This window comes from Vitis riparia, chromosome 17 (assembly GCF_004353265.1).
Source record: "Vitis riparia cultivar Riparia Gloire de Montpellier isolate 1030 chromosome 17, EGFV_Vit.rip_1.0, whole genome shotgun sequence".
NCBI lineage: Eukaryota > Viridiplantae > Streptophyta > Magnoliopsida > Vitales > Vitaceae > Vitis > Vitis riparia.
Genome location: NC_048447.1, coordinates 19,038,080 through 19,058,850, shown reverse-complemented (window position 1 = coordinate 19,058,850; position 20,771 = coordinate 19,038,080). Strand labels below are relative to the sequence as shown.

The following is a 20,771-nucleotide window of genomic DNA, read 5'->3' as shown; positions in this document are numbered from 1 at the left end:
TTGATTTTTTAGGTACACACCATACACATATATATACACAACTGATTGAATAAGAAAAATCAATCTAGCTTGATTCTCTCCTAAAATTAGGAAACTGAATCATCCTAAATGATCTCTCCTTCTTTATTCCTAAAATACTTTCCTAAATTAAAAAACCCTAACTTTGAATGCCAAATTTCAACAATATATATATGAATGTGTTTTTTAAGTTAAACTATTCTCAATAAATAAATAACCTTATTTTAAGAATAATTTTCAAAAAAGTCTGAATTTTCTCACCTAGTTACAAATATCAGGTGTGATGGTAAAAAGGAATACCAGAGTTGAAGGATAAATACATGAAACAAATACTAGAGGTTGATGCTAAGTTCATGTGAGCCTTCTCCTTGAAGGAAAACAAGCCATGGAAGCTTTCTTTTTCAATGATGTAGGCATAGAGAGGTTGAGGCACATGAAAATCAAAGGAAAAGAATGATTTTGAGGGTCATTCAATCTTAAAAGTTGGAAGTGATAATGAGAATCCCTTAAGGGTCTGAAAGGAGCATAGGGTTGAAGCTGATATTTGGTTGCATTAATCTAAATTTCAATTAGTTGTAAAAAAAAAAAAAAAAAAGGAGAAAACTATGGAAATATTTAGAGAAGTTGAGTGTTATCTCCATTAGTTAAGGTTCATGGATGATGGGTTACAATTACTTAGAGTCAATCTCTTTAAATTTGACTTATTTATGGAGTGATAAAATTAAGTAATGCTTCACCAAAAACTAGTATTTTCATTTCATTTAGCTTCTTCATTTTATTTAATTTAATGGAATATACATTTTCTTAGCATTGCAGTATGGGTAAGGAAATTTTAAGCCCTTGCACCAATACATGGAAATGAATGATATTGCAATGTACACAACTATGCTAAGAAGCCCAATAAGCATGGTTGATTATCTATGCCAAGTTTCCTTGTAGTAGATTTTGATGATTACAAAACAAAAATATTGTCATTCAATCATGTGTTAAAATGTTTATATTAGGTTTAAAATTGACAAGCCATTAACAAGAACAATTTGAGTAAAGGATACTAGATCATGCACCATGGACAACTCATCAAGCTTAAAGGTTTTCTTTAAGAACTTAAAATTGCAAAGTTGAGGTGCACTAAGTTAGGATTATATATATATATAAAAAAAAAGTAAAAGGCATCAACAAATTCAATTTTAATTGAAAACTTATACAATTGAAATCTTAAATTATCTTATATCCTTTAAAAAAATTAGGTGAAATATTTTTAAATTGAAAACTGATGTCTTTTCAACGCAATTCTTGGTTAAAAAGATTTTCAAAATGTATAAGGAGCATGTCATAGCTAGTACCCAATTTTTATTGGACCTACAACTTGCAAAAAATCAAAAATTGGAAAAAGTGGGGCTAAACAATCAATCAAGCAAACTTATGCATTTTTCAACCAATACCTAATGGACAAAGGGTGGTTGAGGTTGGGCATCAACTAGTCAAGGTTTCTATCTATAACGATTACCTACAAAATATCCAAACATCTAACTTCTAATTTATCACTTAGTTGACTTATTTAGTTAAAACTATGCCTAACGACTAGTTTCATTATCAAACTCCTATTTAAAGCTTTCTAACTTTATTTATGGGCTTACTAACTTCTTGAAATTACTATAGTATGATATTAAAAAGCTTTGAAATAATTTTTTTTTAAGTGCACTATTCATTTAGTGTGCGCCTTTAACCCTAATTTATCCTTATCTTTGAGCTCCAATTGCAAACAAGACCAAATTTGTGATAATATTTTTTTGTACTTTGCCAAGAGTGATTTTCAAATGTGAGACGTCACTTATAGATATGTAAAAGTATACCAAAACCTTGAATCCAAATGCAAAATGCTTAAAAGCTTTAGGTTTAAAGGAAGCCTTGGAATAATGAAAATAAACCTAAAGCTCAGTTTGAAGCGAGGGAGAGTAGAAGTAGCTAATTATGAAATCCCTATGAAATCATTGTTTGCATCTTTCCACCACTCTCAATTCCCCCTTCCCTCCTAGATGTTAACATAGGATTGTTTAGCTTAACTTTACATTAGTTGATTCATATCATATAAGACAAATGTAGACATTTGACTCAAAAGTTATCAATAGATGTGAGTATTACTTCCTTTAGCACACTTACTCATCAATTTTTATAAATTGGTGTCAAACCTAGCTTTTCGGGGGAAACTTTGCTTCAACACTCTCATATCTTACTAAAGGTCCCTTAAATAATTCAGGTCTCTTCAAAATTTCCTCGCCTTAATTTTAAAAAAAGTTCTTTAAATCTTTTATTTCATATTTAATATTGTATTTATATTTTAAAAAACATATGATATAATTTTTTTCCTCATATCTCTAGTCATCATCAAAAAAAGATGCTTCAAAGGCTTCTCAAACACGCATCTAATAAAATACTTCAATTTGTTGCAGGTTCATGAACCTAGAATTTGTTGTTATATAAAATCATCTATACGTTTGATTAAAAAAAAGATGAGTTTCTTTCATATTTGTCTCCTCCCATCTTTCTTTTCACATACCAACCGATTGACATAATTTTTTCATTATGATTATTTTTATGCTACAAATGAAAATAATAATAATTTGTAGCTATGATCAAATGTATAAATAAATCCATTGTTTTTGCTATAGCTTTTATATGTGAAACCTCTTTTACTTGTATAATCACTCTTCATATAAAAAAATAAAATACATAGTAGAATCTATGAAGAATTTGAATATTAGAAGGCATTGTGCATTATTGACCTTGTGAGTAACAATGACTTAAGTTTCAATTAGCTATAACCAATGACATGAACAGAAAAGTACTTAGAGAAGTTATAAACATTTTCTTCATTTAGTTGAAGCTTATAAATAATGGTAAATTTGTGTTTTTTTTTTTTTTTTTACAAAGAGACAAAATAAAGTCATAACTTGTAAAAAAATTGATATTTCTAATTTTATTTAGCTTATTAGTGTATACTTTCATTTAATTTAATGAAACTAAATTTTCTATTCATTTCATTTGCAAATTCTTGTTTTATGAGCCGTCGTAACTTAAATACCTATATTTCATTTGGTATTTCTTTTTAATAAATAAATTTTAATCCTTGTACTCGTATAAAAAAAAGCTTACTATGTCTCAACTTCTACATACAAGTTGCAACCACACTAAGCATTCAAAAAATCATTAAGAGTAAAAGCCTTTATTCTTCATATCACGTATTTCTTTTCTTATGTAGATTAGTTAACATTCTCCATTACGATTTTTCTTATACTATAAAATAAAAAAGAGTTAATTCATTCATCTTCTTTGAGATTTTGGCTAAATACATTTAGTTCTCAATGATTTGAAATTTTATTAAATACTTCCCTCAATTTGAGTGAGAGGAAGAGGTGAGTCAAAATAACAAATGAAAAAAATAGGGGAGGTATTTGATGAAATTTTAAATTTATAGAGGCTGTATGTATTTAATCTAAACCTAAGATATGTGAATGAAATTATCCTAATAAAATAATAATTATTATTTGCAACTACAAGCTATGATAAATATAAATTTTATTATTTATATTATGTCATGTTTTCAAATGTGAAACCTCTTCTGTTAATACATTATTCTTAATGTATAAGATAAAAGTCATAGACAAGGGTTGTAGGACACATGAACGAAAAAATTGAACACTAAGAAGCGATGGACATGCATCATTAATCTATAAGAGGAACGCATGGTCGAATTGGATGTTTAAACTTTAAAATTTTATTTTTCTATCTCATCTTAAAAGAAGTATTTCAAAGGCTTCTCACATATGCATCCAATAATGATGGAAAATCATTCATCATTATTATTAAGAAAAAAACAAATTTCTTTCTTCTTTATATCATGTTGTCATTTTTTTTTTTTATACAAAATGATTAAAGTAATATTATCCATTATGATAATTCTTAGACTACAAAATGCATATCTCATATTTTCAAATGTAAACCTTTGCTATTAACATGTTATTTTAAGCATAAAAAATAAAAAATAAAAAGATTTAGGTAAAATTTGTAAGGTACATGGATGAAGAAAGCATATATCGTTAAATCTATGAGAATAATGGGTTGAGAATTTAAGGAATCTACTATTATACAAAACTATTCATTTGTACTATTAAGAAAGATTCAACTTGTTTTTTTTTCCTTATGGAGAGTAATTAACATTTTCCATTATTGATTCATATAATTAAATTTTATTATTTATGCATGTTGTGTCATGTTTTTCAAACATGAAACCTCTTTTATTGATTTGTTATTCTTAATGTATAAAATAAAAAGTCATCATGGACGAAAAAATTGAACATTAAAAAGCAATGGACATTATTGACCTATAATTAAGAGCAACACGTGGCCGAAGTGCATATTTAAATTGTTCGATTTTTTATTTATTTATATTCCATCTCCATTTTTATATTTTAAGAATCATACAACACTCTCATACCTTTGGTCATTGTTCAAAGAAATAGTTCAAAGGTTTCTCACATGCACATTCACCAAAATATTGTAACATATTGCAAGTTCGAAAATTGGAATTAGTATGGAAAATCATTCATAGTATTATTAAGAAAAAGACAAATTTCTTTATTCTCTATATCAAGTCGTCAATTTTTATTTTTATGCAGAATGATTAAAGTAATATTATCCATTATGATTATTCTTAGACTACAAAATGTATATTTCATACTTTCCAATGTTAAACCTTTGTTATTAATGTGAAACCAAAGTTTGGTTAATCTTAATTTTGATGATCATATTTCAAGTGTGATTAGGCAAGCCAATTTCCAAAGTGGCAATCACAAAGACAAATTAAGCCAAGGAAAAATCATGAAGAAGAAGACCACCTCAAAGAGAAGAGTTTTTCAAGATCAAAGCTTCATAAGATCTCTTTATAAGGTTATTGGTGCACTAGGACTTTCATGCATTTCATTCTTTATTTATGCACCAAAATCATCAAAGAGTAATATTGTTTTAAATGTCTTAAGAATTAGATGATTTCATGTTTTCAACTAAAACCTTGTGTTAAATGATTTTCAAACTTGTGTTAAAAGGTTTTAAGTTGAAAAAGGTTGGGTATTGAACCAAAAAAATGGCTCAATCGGTTGTGCTCATCCAGTCGAGGACCGGTTGAGGGAGGCCAAAAGTTTCTCTCTCTTCCAGTGGCCTTCTCTTCCCGGTCAAGATTGAACCTCAACCGGTTGAGGTCCGGTCGAGGTCCGGTTGAGGCCCAACGGTCACTTACCAAGCATTAAATACTAACGGTTAGTCAACCGGTCGACCTCTAGCTCGACCGGTTGAACCCCCAACGGCTAGTTTGACTTTTTTCTTCTATAAAAAGGCTCCAATCTTCATTGTTTCAAGAACTTAACCTTTCTAAATATTTCTTTATTATATTTGAGCCTTGAAAGAGTATTTTTGAGTGTACCATTATTTTAAAACTTACATATCTTTAATGCACCATTCAATCCTAGTTTTTCTTGTATCATTTGAGCTTAAAGTTTTTGTGTTAAGATTTTTGAGAGATCATTTATTTGTAAATCTTTGAGAGGAAGTTTCTCAAGTGTGGGGTATCACTTGAAGGGTTGTTCAAGAGTGGAATATCTCTTAAGAAGTGTAAAGGGTGCTTGGACCCAAAAGTCCAAGAGGGTGAATTGGAACCATAATCCAATTGTATTACTTGAAAGCTTAATTTGGAAGTCTTGGATTAGTGGAACCTCAAGATCATGATTGAAGCTAGAGGAGAGTGGATGTAGGTCGGGTTACGCCGAACCACTATAAAATCTTGTGTTTGCATTATCTATTCTCTACTCTTTAATTTATATACAATTGTCTAAATTGTCTCTTGCATTCACTTGTTTAAATTTGTGAAAAGAGACCTTCGTCCTATTCACCTCTCCTCTATGGTAATTACCATAAGTTGGATTAGCCTCAAATTCCTAACAATTAACATATTATTTTAAGCATAAAAAAATAAAATAAAATATTTAGGTAAAATTTGTAAGGTTCATGGATGAAGAAAGTTGATATCGTTAATCCATGAGAATAAGGAATCTACTATTATACAAAATTATTCATTTGTATTATTAAGAAATATTCAACTTTTTTTTTCTTAATAGAGAGTAGTAACATTTCCATTATGATTATTCTTATATTATAAAACAATAATAATAATTATGTGTGACTATGAGCTATTGTAGAATTAAATTTTGTTATTTATGTTGTGTCCCAGTTTTCAAACATGAAACCTCTTTTATTGATTTGTTATTCACGGACGAAAAAATTGAACATTAAAAAGCGTATCATTGACCTATAATTAAGAGTAACACGTGGTTGAAGTGCACATTTAAATTCTTTATTTTATTTTTATATCTCATCTCATTTTTTTGTATTTTAAGAATTATATGACACACTCGTACAGTCAGTCATTGTTAAAAGAAATAATTCAAAGACTTCTCATTTACGTATCTAATAAAATATTAACTTATTTCAAAGTTAAAAATCTAAAATTAATATACGAAATCATTCATCTTAATTATTAAGAAAAAGACAAATTCTTTCATCTTTATATCACATCATCTTTTATTTTTTTATGCATAATGATTAAAATAATATTTTTCATTGTGATTATTCTTTTAGGTCACATTTTCAAATGTTAAATCTCTTTTATGGACACATTATTATAACTAAGCAAAACAAAAGACATAGGTAAAATTTGTAAGATGCATGGATGAAGAAGTTGGTATCGTTAACCCACAAGAGTAACACGTGGTTGAGAATCAAGAATTTATTACTATAAAAAATCATTCATTTGTATTATTAAGAAAGAGTCAATTTATTTCTCCGACGCATTACATCATTTTTTCCCTTACATAGAATAGTAATTATTCTTCTACTATAAAATAAAAATGTAATTACCTTAAATCATTATGGTAGAATTAAATTTTATTATTTATGTCACTTTCAAATGTGAAACCTCTTTTATTGGTGTATTAGTCTTAATTTATAAAATAAAATAAAAAATATCAGATAAGATGAGTTGGTGATGATAATGACCTTAAAATGTCATTTACCTTGATAAGTTGTGTGGAAAATATAATAAAAAATGGAAAAGTCCCTCAAATGACATTTAGCTAAATAAAAGACTAAAATTCCAAAAATTTAATTAAATTAAAAGCAGGATAAATTTTTGCAAGGTATTTAAAGCATGCGAATATGTTTGTTTAATTGTTATTAATTACTTGGCGCATCTAATGTGTTTTTTTGACACATTTCTATTTTTCGTATAATTTTTATTTTTATTAAAGAAAAAAAAACAAAGTTCCATGATCATGTAATAAGAACAATGATTTTTTCATAATTTTTTTCTAATTTTGTAATGATAGATTATGTTTTTGTTTTGAGTTTAAGGAGTATGGAATGTGTAATTTTTCATTTGGGTTGTCTAAAAGAACTATAGAAGTATGCAAAATGCTTAATCGACTTTAGTTTTTTATAATAAAATAATTTAAAAAATATTATATAAACTTCAAAGTTTTTTTTCTTTGCATGGTGTTTTTTTCCTTAATTTTTATATCCTTTTTCTTTCTTTTAATGCATGAAGTTGATGTTAAAACATCCATATAATGTATTAGATGTTAAAAATGTATTAAAAGATATCTCTAATATTATTATTTTTGTTATAAAATATATGTAGGATAAAAATATATTATATTTATAATATAAATATACTAACATTACAATACAATATATCAAAATTAATTTAGAAAATTTTGAACCTTTTTTTTATGATGTTGACAAATTTGTATGATCATAATATATTTTATAACATATTTATATTACGAACCATTTTTAAAAATCAAATGAAGTACTCATTTGAATTTAAATGGATGCAGGGCACATGGACCGACCACCTTATTTAATAATCTTTCTTAAAATAAAATCATAGACAAATTGTGGGACAAATTGATGAAAATTTTGAACAATTAAAAGTGACAAATCTTGTTGACTTTTAAGAACTATTAAAATTAACTTTTATTTTTTTATTTTTTATTTTATGTAGAATGATTCAAATAGTTGCAAATAAATGAACGATAAAAAAGAATAAAAGAAAGAAAAAATGTGAAAATATATCCAAAAATCGACAAATATCAGCATCAAGGAAAGTTCATGGGTGATGGATACATTCATCTTTTTTGTAAAAAGACAAAATGGAGTAGTAGTTCACCAAAAAACCAATCTTCTCGTTTCTTATTGGCTAAGTTATCTTGTAATTCAACTTAGTAGAAAATTTTTTTCTCCTTTCATTTGACTACCAAATCTTGTTTTAGAAGTAGAGTGACTCAAAATTGACTTTTCCTTTGGCATTATTCTTTGCTTATGGAAATTTTAAGTCCTTGTAATAATGCTTAAAAAAGAGTTTAATGCACACAAGATTTTTACATATTTCAAACTCTTTTCATTTATTTTTCGGTTTTAATATAATAATTAAATAATTTGAAAATGTATAAGTTTGTAATTAATTTTAATTATATTTTTTTCGTATTTTTCATGGAAAATAAAAATATGAGAAAATCGTTTCCTTAATCATTTTTTTCTTAATACTTTATTTGAACAAAACATAATGTTAAAAATTCAATCTATAAACTTGAGCAACAACCATTTACGATACTCATCGACTTACCATCACCACTTATTCAAACTTAAGGTTTATCCCATTTTTTTCAAACTTAAGACTCGTCTTACTTATGGGTAGAAAATTTTGTTTCTATATTACTTCAAGCTTATTCAAGAACTTCTTTGTATTAATATTAATATATTTTTAAAACTTTTGTGGAGAGTATGATACATATTATAAGCCAAAATATTACAAGAAATTTTGTTGTTAAAACATCATCAAATCCTCTATTATATATTTTTTTTACTCATATTATATATGATGTAAATTATTATTTTTTTGTCATATTTTTATCTCATCTAATATATGATAGATTTTTTAATTTTTTTTTATATCTTTAGTCATTTTCAAGGAAAGATGTGTTAAAAAGGTTCTCATACATAAATCTAATAAAATGCTCATACGAGAAAAAAATACTTTGTTTTTCCTTCATCGTTGTCACACTCTTTTTTCTTTATTTTTTTAACATGTGAAATTATTAAAATGAATTTATTATTTTTTGACCATATTTTCATCCCATTTAATAGATGGGAGAATTTTTCCTCCTTTGTTTTGTTTTATATCTTTAGTCATTATCAAAGAAAAATGGTTTTAAGGCTTCTTTCACACACATGTAATAATGTATTCCTATGAGAAAAGGACAAATTTTTTTCTTCGTTGCTCACACTTTTCTTTCTTCCTTTGTTTTTTTTTAATATGTGAAATTATTAAAACAATTTTTTTATTATAATTTTTTTATATTAATAAAAAAATAAAAAACATTTTCAAAACCACATCTAATGTGTTTTTTTGACACATTTCTATTTTTAGTATAATTTTTATTTTTATTAAAAAAAAAAACAAAGTTCCATGATCATGAAATAAGAATGATGATTTTTTTTCATATTTTTTTTCTAATTTTGTAATGATAAATTATGTTTTAGTTTTGAGTTTAAGGAATATGGAATGTGTAATTTTTCATTTGGGTTGTCTAAAAGAATTATAGAAGTATGCAAAATGCTTATTCGTCTTTAGTTTTTTATAATAAAATAATTTTAAAAAGATTATATAAACTTCAAAGTTTTTTTTTCTTTGCATGGTGTTTTTTTCCTTAATTTTTATATTTTTTTCTTTCATTTAATGCATCAAGTGGTTGATGTTAAAACATCTGTATAATGTGTTAGATGTTAAAAATGTATGAAAAATATCTCTAATATTATTATTTTTGTTATAAAATACATGTATGACAAAAATATATTATATTTATAATATAAATATACTAACATTATAATACAATATATTAAAATTAATTTAGAAGATTTTGAACTTTTTTTAATGATGTTTACAAATTTGTATGGTCATAATATGCTTTATAGCATATTTATATTACGAATCATTTTTAAAAATAAAATGAAGTACTCATTTGAATTTAAATGGATGTGGGCAGAAGGACCAACCACCTTATTTAATAATCTTTCTTAAAATAAATTCATAGACAAATTGATGAAAATTTTGAACAATTAAAAGTGACAAATATTGTTGACCTTTAAGAACAATGAAAATGATTTTTTTTTTAAATAGAATGATTCAAATAGTTGCAAATAAATGCACGATAAAAAATAATAAAAGAAAAAAAAATGTGCAAATATTTTCGAAAATCATAAATATCAGCATCAAGGAAAGTTCATGGGAGATGGATACATTCATCTTTTTTGTAAAAAGACAAAATGGAGTAGTAGTTCACCAAAAAACCAATCTTCTCATTTCTTATTGGCTAAGTTATCTTGTAATTCAATTTAGTAGATTTTTTTTTCTCCTTTCATTTGACTATCAAATCTTGTTTTAGAAGTAGAGTGACTCAAAATTTACTTTTCCTTTGGCATTATTCTTTGCTTATGAAAATTTTAAGTCCTTGTAATAATGCTTAAAAAAGAGTTTAATGCAAGTAAGATTTTTACATATTTCAAACTCTTTTCATTTATTTTTTGGTTTTAATATAACAATTAAATAATTTAAAAATGTTTAAGTTTGTAATTAATTTTAATTATATTTTTTCGTATTTTTCATGGAAAATAAAAATATGAGAAAATATTTTTCGATTTTAATATAACAATTAAATAATTTGAAAATGTATAAATTTGTAATTAATTTTAATTATATTTTTTTCGTATTTTTCATGGAAAATAAAAATATGAGAAAATTGTTTCCTTAATAATTTTTTTCTTAATACTTTATTTGAACAAAACATAATGTTAAGAATTCAATCTATAAACTTGAGCAACACTCAATTACAATACTCACCGACTCACCATCACCACCTATTCAAACTTAAGGTTTATCCCATTTTTTTCAAACTTAAGGCTTGTCTTCCTATGGGTAGGAAATTTTGTTTCTATATTATCACAATACTTCAAGCTTATTCAAGAACTTCTTTGTATTAATATTAACATATTTTTAAAACTTTTGTGGAAAGTATGATACATATTATAAGCCAAAATATTACAAGAAATTTTGTTGTTAAAACATCATAAAATCCTCTATTATATATTTTTTTTTTACTCATATCATATATGATGTAAATTATTATTTTTTTGTCATATTTTTATCTCATCTAATATATGATAGATTTTTTAATTTTTTTTATTTTATATCTTTAGTCATTTTCAAGGAAAGATGTGTTAAAAAGGTTCTCATACATAAATATAATAAAATGCTCCTATGAGAAAAAGATACTTTGTTTTTCCTTCATCGTTGTCACACTCTTTTTATTTTATTTTTTTAACATGTGAAATTATTAAAATGAATTATTATTTTCTGGCCGTATTTTCATCCCATTTAATAGATGGGAGAATTTTTCCACCTTTGTTTTGTTTTATATCTTTAGTCATTATCAAAGAAAAATGGTTTTAAGACTTCTTTCACACACATGTAATAATATATTCCTATGAGAAAAGGACAAATTTTTTTCTTTGTTGCTCACACTTTTTTTTCTTCCTTTATTTTTCTTTTAATATGTGAAATTATTAAAACAATTTTTTTTATATTAATAAAAAAAATAAAAATAATCCACTACTATGACCGAGGGAAGAAATAAATTCCGTTGTTCTTGCTATGTCGTGCTTTTTTTAGATGTGAAACCTCCTCTATTAGTATATAATCATTATTAGTGCAAAAATAAAAGAAAAAAAACAAAAAATAATTACATAACAACCTCTAGTCCAGGACAGGGACAATCCAGAATCCTCAACCCAGAGCAAGACAACAATGACGCAGGTGCCAAACAGGAACACTCCCCAAAAGAGAGGTACGGGAGACGCTTTTTCCAGAACGTGGGGAGTCACGTTGTAAGTGGGTCCCAATGTGGGGTGCATGTTTGCCAGGTGTCGACAAAATCACCCAATCTCTCCACCGTATACATTTCATTTCATTTCATTTTAATTTCGTGTTTTTCACAGAACAAACCCCTCTTCCCCTAAGCCTTAACCAATGATTAAGCCAACTGTACATCTACACGCCATGCCTCTTCCCAGTACTTTCTCTCTCTGGAAACCCTAGCCTTGAGCATGAATTCTTGGAATGGTTGAATTCATTATTTTCGTTTCCTGGGAAAATTTCGGAAAATATGGCGATCGTGACGGGAGATAGGTACCTGGAATCGCTGGTGAAGTTCGTGGAGAAGCAGGCGGGGCCGTTGATCGAAGGGAGTGTGGTGCTGAAACTCAACCCCGTGGGCCTTCACTATGTGCAGTCGAGGCTCGAGGCGCTTCATGAGTTGGAGAGTCTTCTCGCCGGTGCCCCGGTTGATTATCTCCGGGCCTACATCTCCGACCTAGGCGACCACCGAGCGCTCGAGCAGCTTCGGCGGATTCTGCGCCTGCTGACCTCGCTGAAGGTCGTGTCGGTGCTTCCGCCGTCGGTGAGGGATCCGACGAGGCTGTCGTTGTTGCCGTTTGGGCGGTTGAGGGTTTTGGAGCTCCGCGGGTGCGATCTCTCCACTTCTGCTGCTAGGGGGCTTCTTGAATTGAGGCACACGTTGGAGAAGATCATTTGCCACAATTCTACTGTGAGTTTGTTATGGATGTGTTTTACCTTGTGGTGTTTTGTTGGTAAGGAAATTGAGGGAAAGGTGGTAAAGTGAAAATTTGGATCCACTGTTTTGTTGTCTCACTTCTATTATGTCAAAAGGGGGAATGGTGTAATACTTGCAGTTGATTGGGTGTTTTTTGTTTTTTTCCTCCACACTGGAAGTTCGAAGTTTCCAATTTCAAGTTTAACTGCCGTTTTCTTTGCAACTGAACGTAAGGATAAACCATTGTTGAATTTGATGGCAATCTAATTTCATTTTTGCAAAACTGTACGCTATCATTCCTGTTTTTGTTGACAATCCAAGATTTCCCTCTCATACTTATTGAAAACGTTCTGTATTCTTTTGTTTAGATATCGTCCTTGTGCTTGCATTGATGTGAGAAATAGTTTATGATTAGTTCTTAAATGTCTGCATTCTTTTTTTTTTATTTTAATTTTTGAATAATTCAGGATGCTCTTCGGCATTTGTTTGCAAGTAGAATTGTGGCAATAAAGGACTCACCACAGTGGAAACGATTGTCATTTGTTTCATGTGCTTGTAATGGCTTGCTTCTCATGGATGAGTCTTTGCAACTTCTTCCTGCTGTTGAAACTCTTGATCTAAGCAGAAACAAGTTTTCAAAGGTTGATAATCTACGGAAGTGTACAAAATTAAAGCACCTGGATCTTGGGTTCAATCACCTGAGAACAATATCATCATTTAGTGAGGTAAAATTAATTAGAACTATTACTTACTAGTTGGCTCATAGTTGTGACTTAATTTATTGGATATGCATTGATTGGTTGGAAATTACATTTTTGTCTGTGGAATTTTAATTCTAATACTACCTTATCCATATCTTTCTTATTGATCTAAGAATTTTTGATCTGACAAAATGCTCAACAGTATGCATATGGTAAATTTCATCTTGGGAGGTGGTTAGATCTGCTTAACCAATTTATCTCTAATGTGCAAATAGGTTGGCTGAAAACGGTGAACATAAAAGAAAACTCACATATACAACTTTAACAAAATAACATTTTGCTTGTGTTTCGTTCCCCATAAAATCTAACACAATCTGATGCTAAATTTATGATAATCTTTGCAACTATTATTTGTAGAAGGGTGTTGGTTTTGTTTTGGAGGGTTGTTTGTTGTTACTCTTTTCCTTGCCTTTTGGCTCTATTTTCATACTCTGTGTGTATTTTGGTGTGCCTTTTTCAAGTGCTTTTAATTTATTTGTTTATTTACCTATAAAAAAAATCATTAGTTATGTAAGTATTCTTTAGCTATAGAAGAGCTTGGAAGATATTTCTGATGGAAATAACAATGGGAAGCATGATGAAAATGCTAAAACAAAAAAGGGTGGACAAGATCCTTGACCAGGAGCAATCATCACACTATCTAGAAAAAAAAATCTCCTTCCCTATAGAAATCAACCACTAAAACAAAGACCTAATATAAAACGACCTGAACATAGAGAAATTCAATCCATACTTGATTGTAGACCACTTCAATCCTTGCATAAACGCGGACAACTCGATCCTTGCCTGAGTACAGAAGTTCTCTCCTTCCCTGAGTACAGACTGCTTCAATCCTGGCCTGAGTACAGATGATTTCAATCCTTCCTTGGGCACAGACAAGTTCACTAACTCCCTGATCACACACAACTTGAATCCTTAAACATCCTTCAATTGTGCCACTTCTCGATGTACCACAAAGGTCCTTCAATCATGCTCATTCTCAATGCACTGAAATTATCAATGGAATGCTGTAATGCACAAGCCACCAAGCAAAGAGGAGGATGATATGACTAATGGTCTCATCCTCACTCTGATGACATAAAACAACATTAATTAACTGGGTTACACCCTCTTCTCCTCAGTTGATTGATTGTAAGGATCTTGAAAAACTATGTCCTGCATGAAGAACATCTTTGATTTTTATTTATTAGAAATGAATTGATTTTGGTTGTGATAGAAGAAAAAACATATCTTTGATGGGATGCTAGGACCCTAACTAACTTTTGAAGTCGAGAAAGGAGGAAAATGCTTGAAAGAAAGCACCTTGAAAAGGGACATCATCAACCCCCTCCAGCTTCTAATGCAAAGTGTTCTCCTCCTTCCCCAGTATAAAAAGTGATAATGTGGGCCATGAAAGAAACCACCATTTGTAACTCCTATCATGAAAGCTTCTGGTAAAATACGGAATGCAGTGTGCATACTCCCTCTAGATTGTAACAATCAACAACTACAACTTAGTTATTAGTTGCTAAAGAGAATAGATTTGAAAAAGATACTTGAGAGCCATTTCTTCATGCCAAACATTGAGCTAGAAATGCATTCTTTGACGATTGCCCACATCAATGGAAGCAATGCCTCTAAAGCCATCTCTCCCCTTAAATCTGTTCATATTCCCCTCCCTTGGTTCCCTTATCTATGCTTCCTCAAGCCTTTGTATACCTCCTAGCACTACCACCAAAACACCAAACTTAGCCCAGAAAACCATTTTCATCCAAAATCTATCCATTACCCTCTTGGGCATCCATTCACTAGCCAATTATGTTCTATTAAGATCCAACATAGAGGGGATTTTAACTCTGTTACATTTCCAGGGGAAAAAAGGAATGAATTTAGATTCATGACAGATATGAGGAGGTTCTCTGATGTCATAGAGGAGTTAAGGCTGAAAGACTTTCCTCTTTTTGCAGGCTTGTTCACAAGGAGTGGTGGTTTAAATTCTCAGGCAGCTTTAAGGTTGGACCGCTTCTTAGTCTTTGACGAGTGAGAGGACCATTTTTCGGGTATTTCTCAATTTACCCTTCCTAGGATTGCTTCTAACCACTGTCCCATAATTCTTGAATGTAGAGGGGTAAAAAAGGGCTAGTCACCCTTTAGGTTTGAGAATATGTGGCTTTTGAAGGATGAATTCAAAGAGCTGGTGAGAAACTGGTGGACTGGGTATATTTTTACTGGTACTAGCAGTCATTGCCTTGTTAAGAAATTGAAAGCTCTTAAAAAGGATCTTAGAGTGTGGAATAAAGAAGTTTTTGGCAATGTTTCCTGCAACAAATCAGAAGCCTTTTCTCATGTTCAATTTTGGGACTATTAAGGAAATAGAATGTCCTCTTTCTCTTGAGGAGGCAAAGGCTAGAAAGGAGGCCTTGGAGGATTATAAGAAGTGGGCTTTATTGGAGGAAACTTCGTGGAGACAAAAATCTAGAGAAATTTGGTTAAGGGAGGGAGACAAGAACACTAGGTTTTTTCACAAGATGGCCAATGCTTGTCCAAGAAAGGTTTTGTTAACCAAGGTGAGAATCAATGGGGTTACATTGACTGATGATGAGGAGATTAAGGTTGGGGTGTGCAAGGCCTATCTTACTCTTTTCTCAAAAACGAAGGATTGGAGATTGAGCATAAGGGGTTTACACTTTGAAGTGTTGGGGAAATATAGGTTCAGAAGTCTAGAGGCGTCTTTCTCGGAGGAGGAAGTTTTTGAAGCCCTAAGAATCTCTCTGGTGATAAAGCTCCAGGCCCAGATGGTTTTACCATGGATTTTTGTCATCTTTGTTGGGATTTTTCCAAACTAGAGATTATGGCCTCCTTTGAAGAGTTCTTTCTGCATGACACATTCCAAAGAAGGCTAAATTCCACCTTTCTGGTTTTGATTCTGAAAAAATGGGGAGCTGAAGACTTAAGAGACTTTAGATCAATCAATTTGGTTGGGACTTTGTACAAGTTGCTTGTCAAAGTTTTGGAAAATAGGTTGAAGTCAGTAGTGGGGAGGTGGTTTCAGAAAATCAGCAAGCCTTCATTCAAGGTAGACAAATTTTGGATGCTGTGCTCATTGCTAGTGAGGCTGTTGATTCTAGGGTAAAAAGCAATATTAAAAAAAGCGCATACATGTGCATAATGCAAGCACATTTGAGGGTACATAAATTAGACATTTAGAATATATATGTTTGAATTCAAAAAAGTGCATGCTTCAGTCAATTTGGTGAAGAAAAAAATTTCTTGAGTGTTCCTTCTTTTGCATTTTTTTTTCTTTCCTTTTTTAATTACTTGACATGGTTTATCAGTACTGGAACCCATTTTCTACTGGATATGATTCATGGTTTTATCTTCTCTTGGTCATATTCTATTCAATACTAGGATCACCCCATTGTTCAACTTTTCAAACATTTGAATTTATTACAAAGTAGCAGCTCTTGCCTCCCAATTTCTACTTTTCTGGACAAAGACTCAAAAGGCATAGGTAAACATTTCACCTTCCCACAATTGAATGTTTCAAAAAGGAATAACCCATCAACTGGGGAAAGGACCATGGAGTGGGGTTTGATTGCTCTATCTATTGTAATGAAATGAGGTATCGCATTGTGGACACATGGATGATCAACCAATTGTTTTTAAATTCTGTGTCTGGCAAGTAGTACAGAAGGGGAGACCAATTCATAAATGCCTGATATTTCATGCCTAAGAAATTTCCTATTATTTAGATGCATAACCTCAACCTGAAAAAATTCTATTCAGTTTGGAATTGGGTAAACCAACTTGTATATTGAATGCTATAACTTTTAAAGGTTAGACATGTCCTATTTACCAGAAGAAAAAAAAACTTCTGAAATTAACTTTCAAAAATTTCTGTCGGGAAATTACATAAACAGATTAAAATGTGAAGTGGTATGTTTTCTTGTTTGTGGCCCAAATATTTTATCTCTCTTCAGAATTTCTGATTTAGGAATTAGCTTTGGACCCATACGTCGATGTTGTTGGACTATGCAGGTCTCTTGTCATATTGTTAAACTTGTTATGAGGAACAATGCTCTAACTACGTTGCGTGGGATTGAGAATTTGAAGTCACTTGAAGACCTTGATCTTTCCTACAATGTTATTTCCAATTTTTCAGAGATTGAGATCCTTGCTGGCCTTCCATCTCTACGGCGCTTGTGGTTAGAAGGAAATCCAATATGTTGTGCCAGATGGTATCGACCACAAGTATTCAGTTTTTTTGCTCATCCAGATAAAGTAAGTCAAGGTTTGTTGTAACTTTGGAGCCTTTTTTATTTTTTATTTATTTTTTATGGTTCCTTTTCCCTTTTGAAACTCCTCGTTGTAAGTTTCTTTTTTGTATGCTATTGGTAGACCATAGAATCATAATAGGATAACATCTGAGATCAGAGTTTCAAGAATTTCTCTCCTGTTAAACTAATAATCTCTTTGTTGTTTTTTGTTTGCTTCCTCTTGTATGTTTGATTAGGTGAAATTAGATGAAATGGAAATCAGCACAAGAGAGTTTTGGAAGAGGCAAATTATTATTGCCAGTAGGCAGAAACGGCCTGCTAGCTTTGGATTCTATTATCCTGCGAGAGATGATGCTGGAGAAGGGGGTATAAGCACAAAAAGGGTAGGTGATTTTTGAAGTTTCCTGGCAGGTTTGATCACCCAGTTAATAAGTTGGGTAAAAGTATGTATTTACTTCCTGTCGTTTGGGGCAAACTGCATTCCACCTTAATCTTATACTGTGATTCTTAGCAACTCCTTTCCTCTGTCTCTGAATTTAAATTAATCAAACAAATTGGTTGCCCAAGGAGGGGTTCCTGTTAACTGCCTTTTGAAAGTTCAGGGATAAAGGATAGTTGCTTTAAATCTCTAGGGTTCAACATGTAATTTTCCTGGTTAAGTTCTAGCACTTCCTTGCAGTTATTATATATATGCTTTCTGGAATGGAGTGTTTGTATGTAACTTCTGCGGGTCACTTTTTCTTCACCGCTATTTGCTTATTCTTTTATTAAATAAACTGTGTTGCTATTTTTGGCAGAAAAAGCTATCTCGACTTGCTTGTATTGAGACTGAAGGGAGCATGTATATATGCTCTGACCAAGATTCAGTGTCATGTGATAATGAGGTCAGAAGTAAAGAGGATAATGCCATTTCTGATGATGAAGCCGAAATAGTTGATTTGATGAAAAGAGTTGAGCTCATGAAGAAGGAGCGTTCCGTTCTTTGGTTGCGGGAGTTTAAGGAGTGGATGGATCTGGCTTCTGACAGTTTTGCAGAAGGCAATAAATATGGGTCTGTCTTGGATTCTGGTACAGAAAATTATATGAGAAAGAAAGCTGGTCAAAGGCATCTTGGTGAAAGCTCAAGATATGTCTCAGACTCTGTTCAAGCTTCAGGAGATGAAAGTGGCACGGACATATTGGAATCTAATAACTCCTTTGCAGATATCTCCATAGGTTTGGTTCCTCAATACGTTGATCGTAGTGGTGAATCAGGTTCTATGTTTGCATTGAGGGACACTGGTGTGGATGCTATACAGGATCAATCAAAATCTTATTCACATGAACGGATTAATTGTGTGCCTGTGAAAGCTAAAGACTCACATCTTAATGCCCTTACCGCTCAAGGTAGTAATAGGATGGTTCCAGATGTCAGTGTCACACCATTGACTGTGATTGATGATATCGTGGAGTCTCATTTGTCCTCTGATTGCCCCGGATCACCTCCGCATTATCAAGAGGACCTTCTGCATCGCCGCCACATCTTAGTTGAAGATATTTTGCAGCTATCTGCTGAATCCTATTCAGTGGCATCATCTGATAGCAATACAAGTGACAGCAATGATCTCTGTGAAGTTGAATCATCCGTATCTGAAGTTGAGCAATCAGTAAATGAAGAAATTTCCAATAGGAGTGTGGGGCACTCGTTGACCACTTTTTTTGGTAACATTTATTATGAACAAAGACACCAAATTCCACTGGTAAGAGAAAATGGGAGATATTTATTAGATTCACATGCTGGACAAGCCTCTGCTACTCTGAAACTTTTAAAACCGGAGCAATCTCTGCAATTGTGCAGTAATGATTTTTGTGCTGGTGCTCATGATGGTGAAATTGCTAGTCTTTCAAACGAAGAAGCTGATTGGTTGGACAAGAAAAAGTGCAAAAGGAAGCCAAGAAGAATTGTTTCAGTATCACAGAATAATATGGTTGGGAGGGCAGAAGACTCACAAACATTAGTTGCAATCCAGATTTTTGTGGAGGTGATATGGAAGATGAACAAGGAGAACAGATTTTTGGTTGGAATTTTTGGGACAGATTTGTTGATGGGGAACAGACTTGTGCAAGTGCAACTATAACCCCACTTATTGATGATGCTGGTAGAATCCTTTCTGGATTGAGAGGGCCAACTACTGGGGCTGATGATTTCATTAAGAACTATTTCAATTTAAACATTGCGGATTCAAGTGTTAATGAAACTTGTAAGCAGTATATGCGGTCCAGTTGTTTTCTTGAGCTGGAATCCAGGTACACAGAAAGGTAATTGTTTTTGTAATCCTCTTGGTTCAGGAAAGGTTTTCTAACATGTGAGAAATTATGGTCATTAATGTTGGGTTGGAAAAGGAGCTCCACCAAATATTTGATATTGTTTAAGAGTTTGGGTGCTCCCTTTTGTTAGGTTCCTTGCTTGGCCAATTAGGCTAAAAAAGGGAGTGATGGAACATTATGTCTTTTGTTGTGGATTTTGACTTCTTGAGTTGTAATTAGTGTTTGTTGTGGTTCGTTCTTAAATTTTTGTAATCTTCATTGGTCATCCAACTTTTATGGCTTTTGCTATAAGTAGTTTTTCTCTTGTTTTGATTATATTTGTATATTGTGGAAGGATGTCTCAGCCTTCTCGGTCTTTTTGATTAATAGAAAAATTTAGTGCATTTTTGAGCCACAAAAAGGGAGAAAATTTGTCATTCTATATATATGCTCTATGTCGTATAACTATATTTTGATATATTATACATTATTTTTTTATTAAATATGATAAATGATTTGAAATTATGATAAGTTACTTACTGAATATTTTTACCAATGATAGGTTCACATTGCCCTTTTTTTTTTGTGCTTTTAATATATGAATGAAAACATAATATAATGAAATAGGATATGAAGAGGTAAATGGAAAGATCTTTCTTGTAACTATGAAGTTAATT

At 30.9% G+C, this 20,771-nt stretch overlaps 1 protein-coding gene across 1 annotated transcript; it reads left to right on the top strand.

Annotated features, from left to right (window-relative positions):
- Positions 1–12,168: 12,168 nt before the first annotated feature.
- On the top strand, positions 12,169–20,014 carry LOC117934530. Its single transcript, XM_034856245.1, has 5 exons — positions 12,169–12,785; positions 13,259–13,516; positions 17,570–17,812; positions 18,045–18,191; positions 18,606–20,014. The coding sequence occupies exons 1-5, from the start codon at positions 12,345–12,347 to the stop codon at positions 19,923–19,925; spliced, it is 2,409 nt and encodes an 802-aa protein (XP_034712136.1). The 5' UTR covers positions 12,169–12,344; the 3' UTR covers positions 19,926–20,014.
- Positions 20,015–20,771: the final 757 nt, after the last annotated feature.

Excerpts from the sequence above, each read along its gene's own strand:
- LOC117934530 (XM_034856245.1), top strand. The coding sequence starts at position 12,345 with ATGGCGATCGTGACGGGAGATAGGTACCTGGAATCGCTGGTGAAGTTC. Across the intron at positions 12,786-13,258 it reads TCATTTGCCACAATTCTACT|GATGCTCTTCGGCATTTGTT; the intron begins GTGAGTTTGTTA and ends TGAATAATTCAG. Across the intron at positions 18,192-18,605 it reads GGGGTATAAGCACAAAAAGG|AAAAAGCTATCTCGACTTGC; the intron begins GTAGGTGATTTT and ends TATTTTTGGCAG.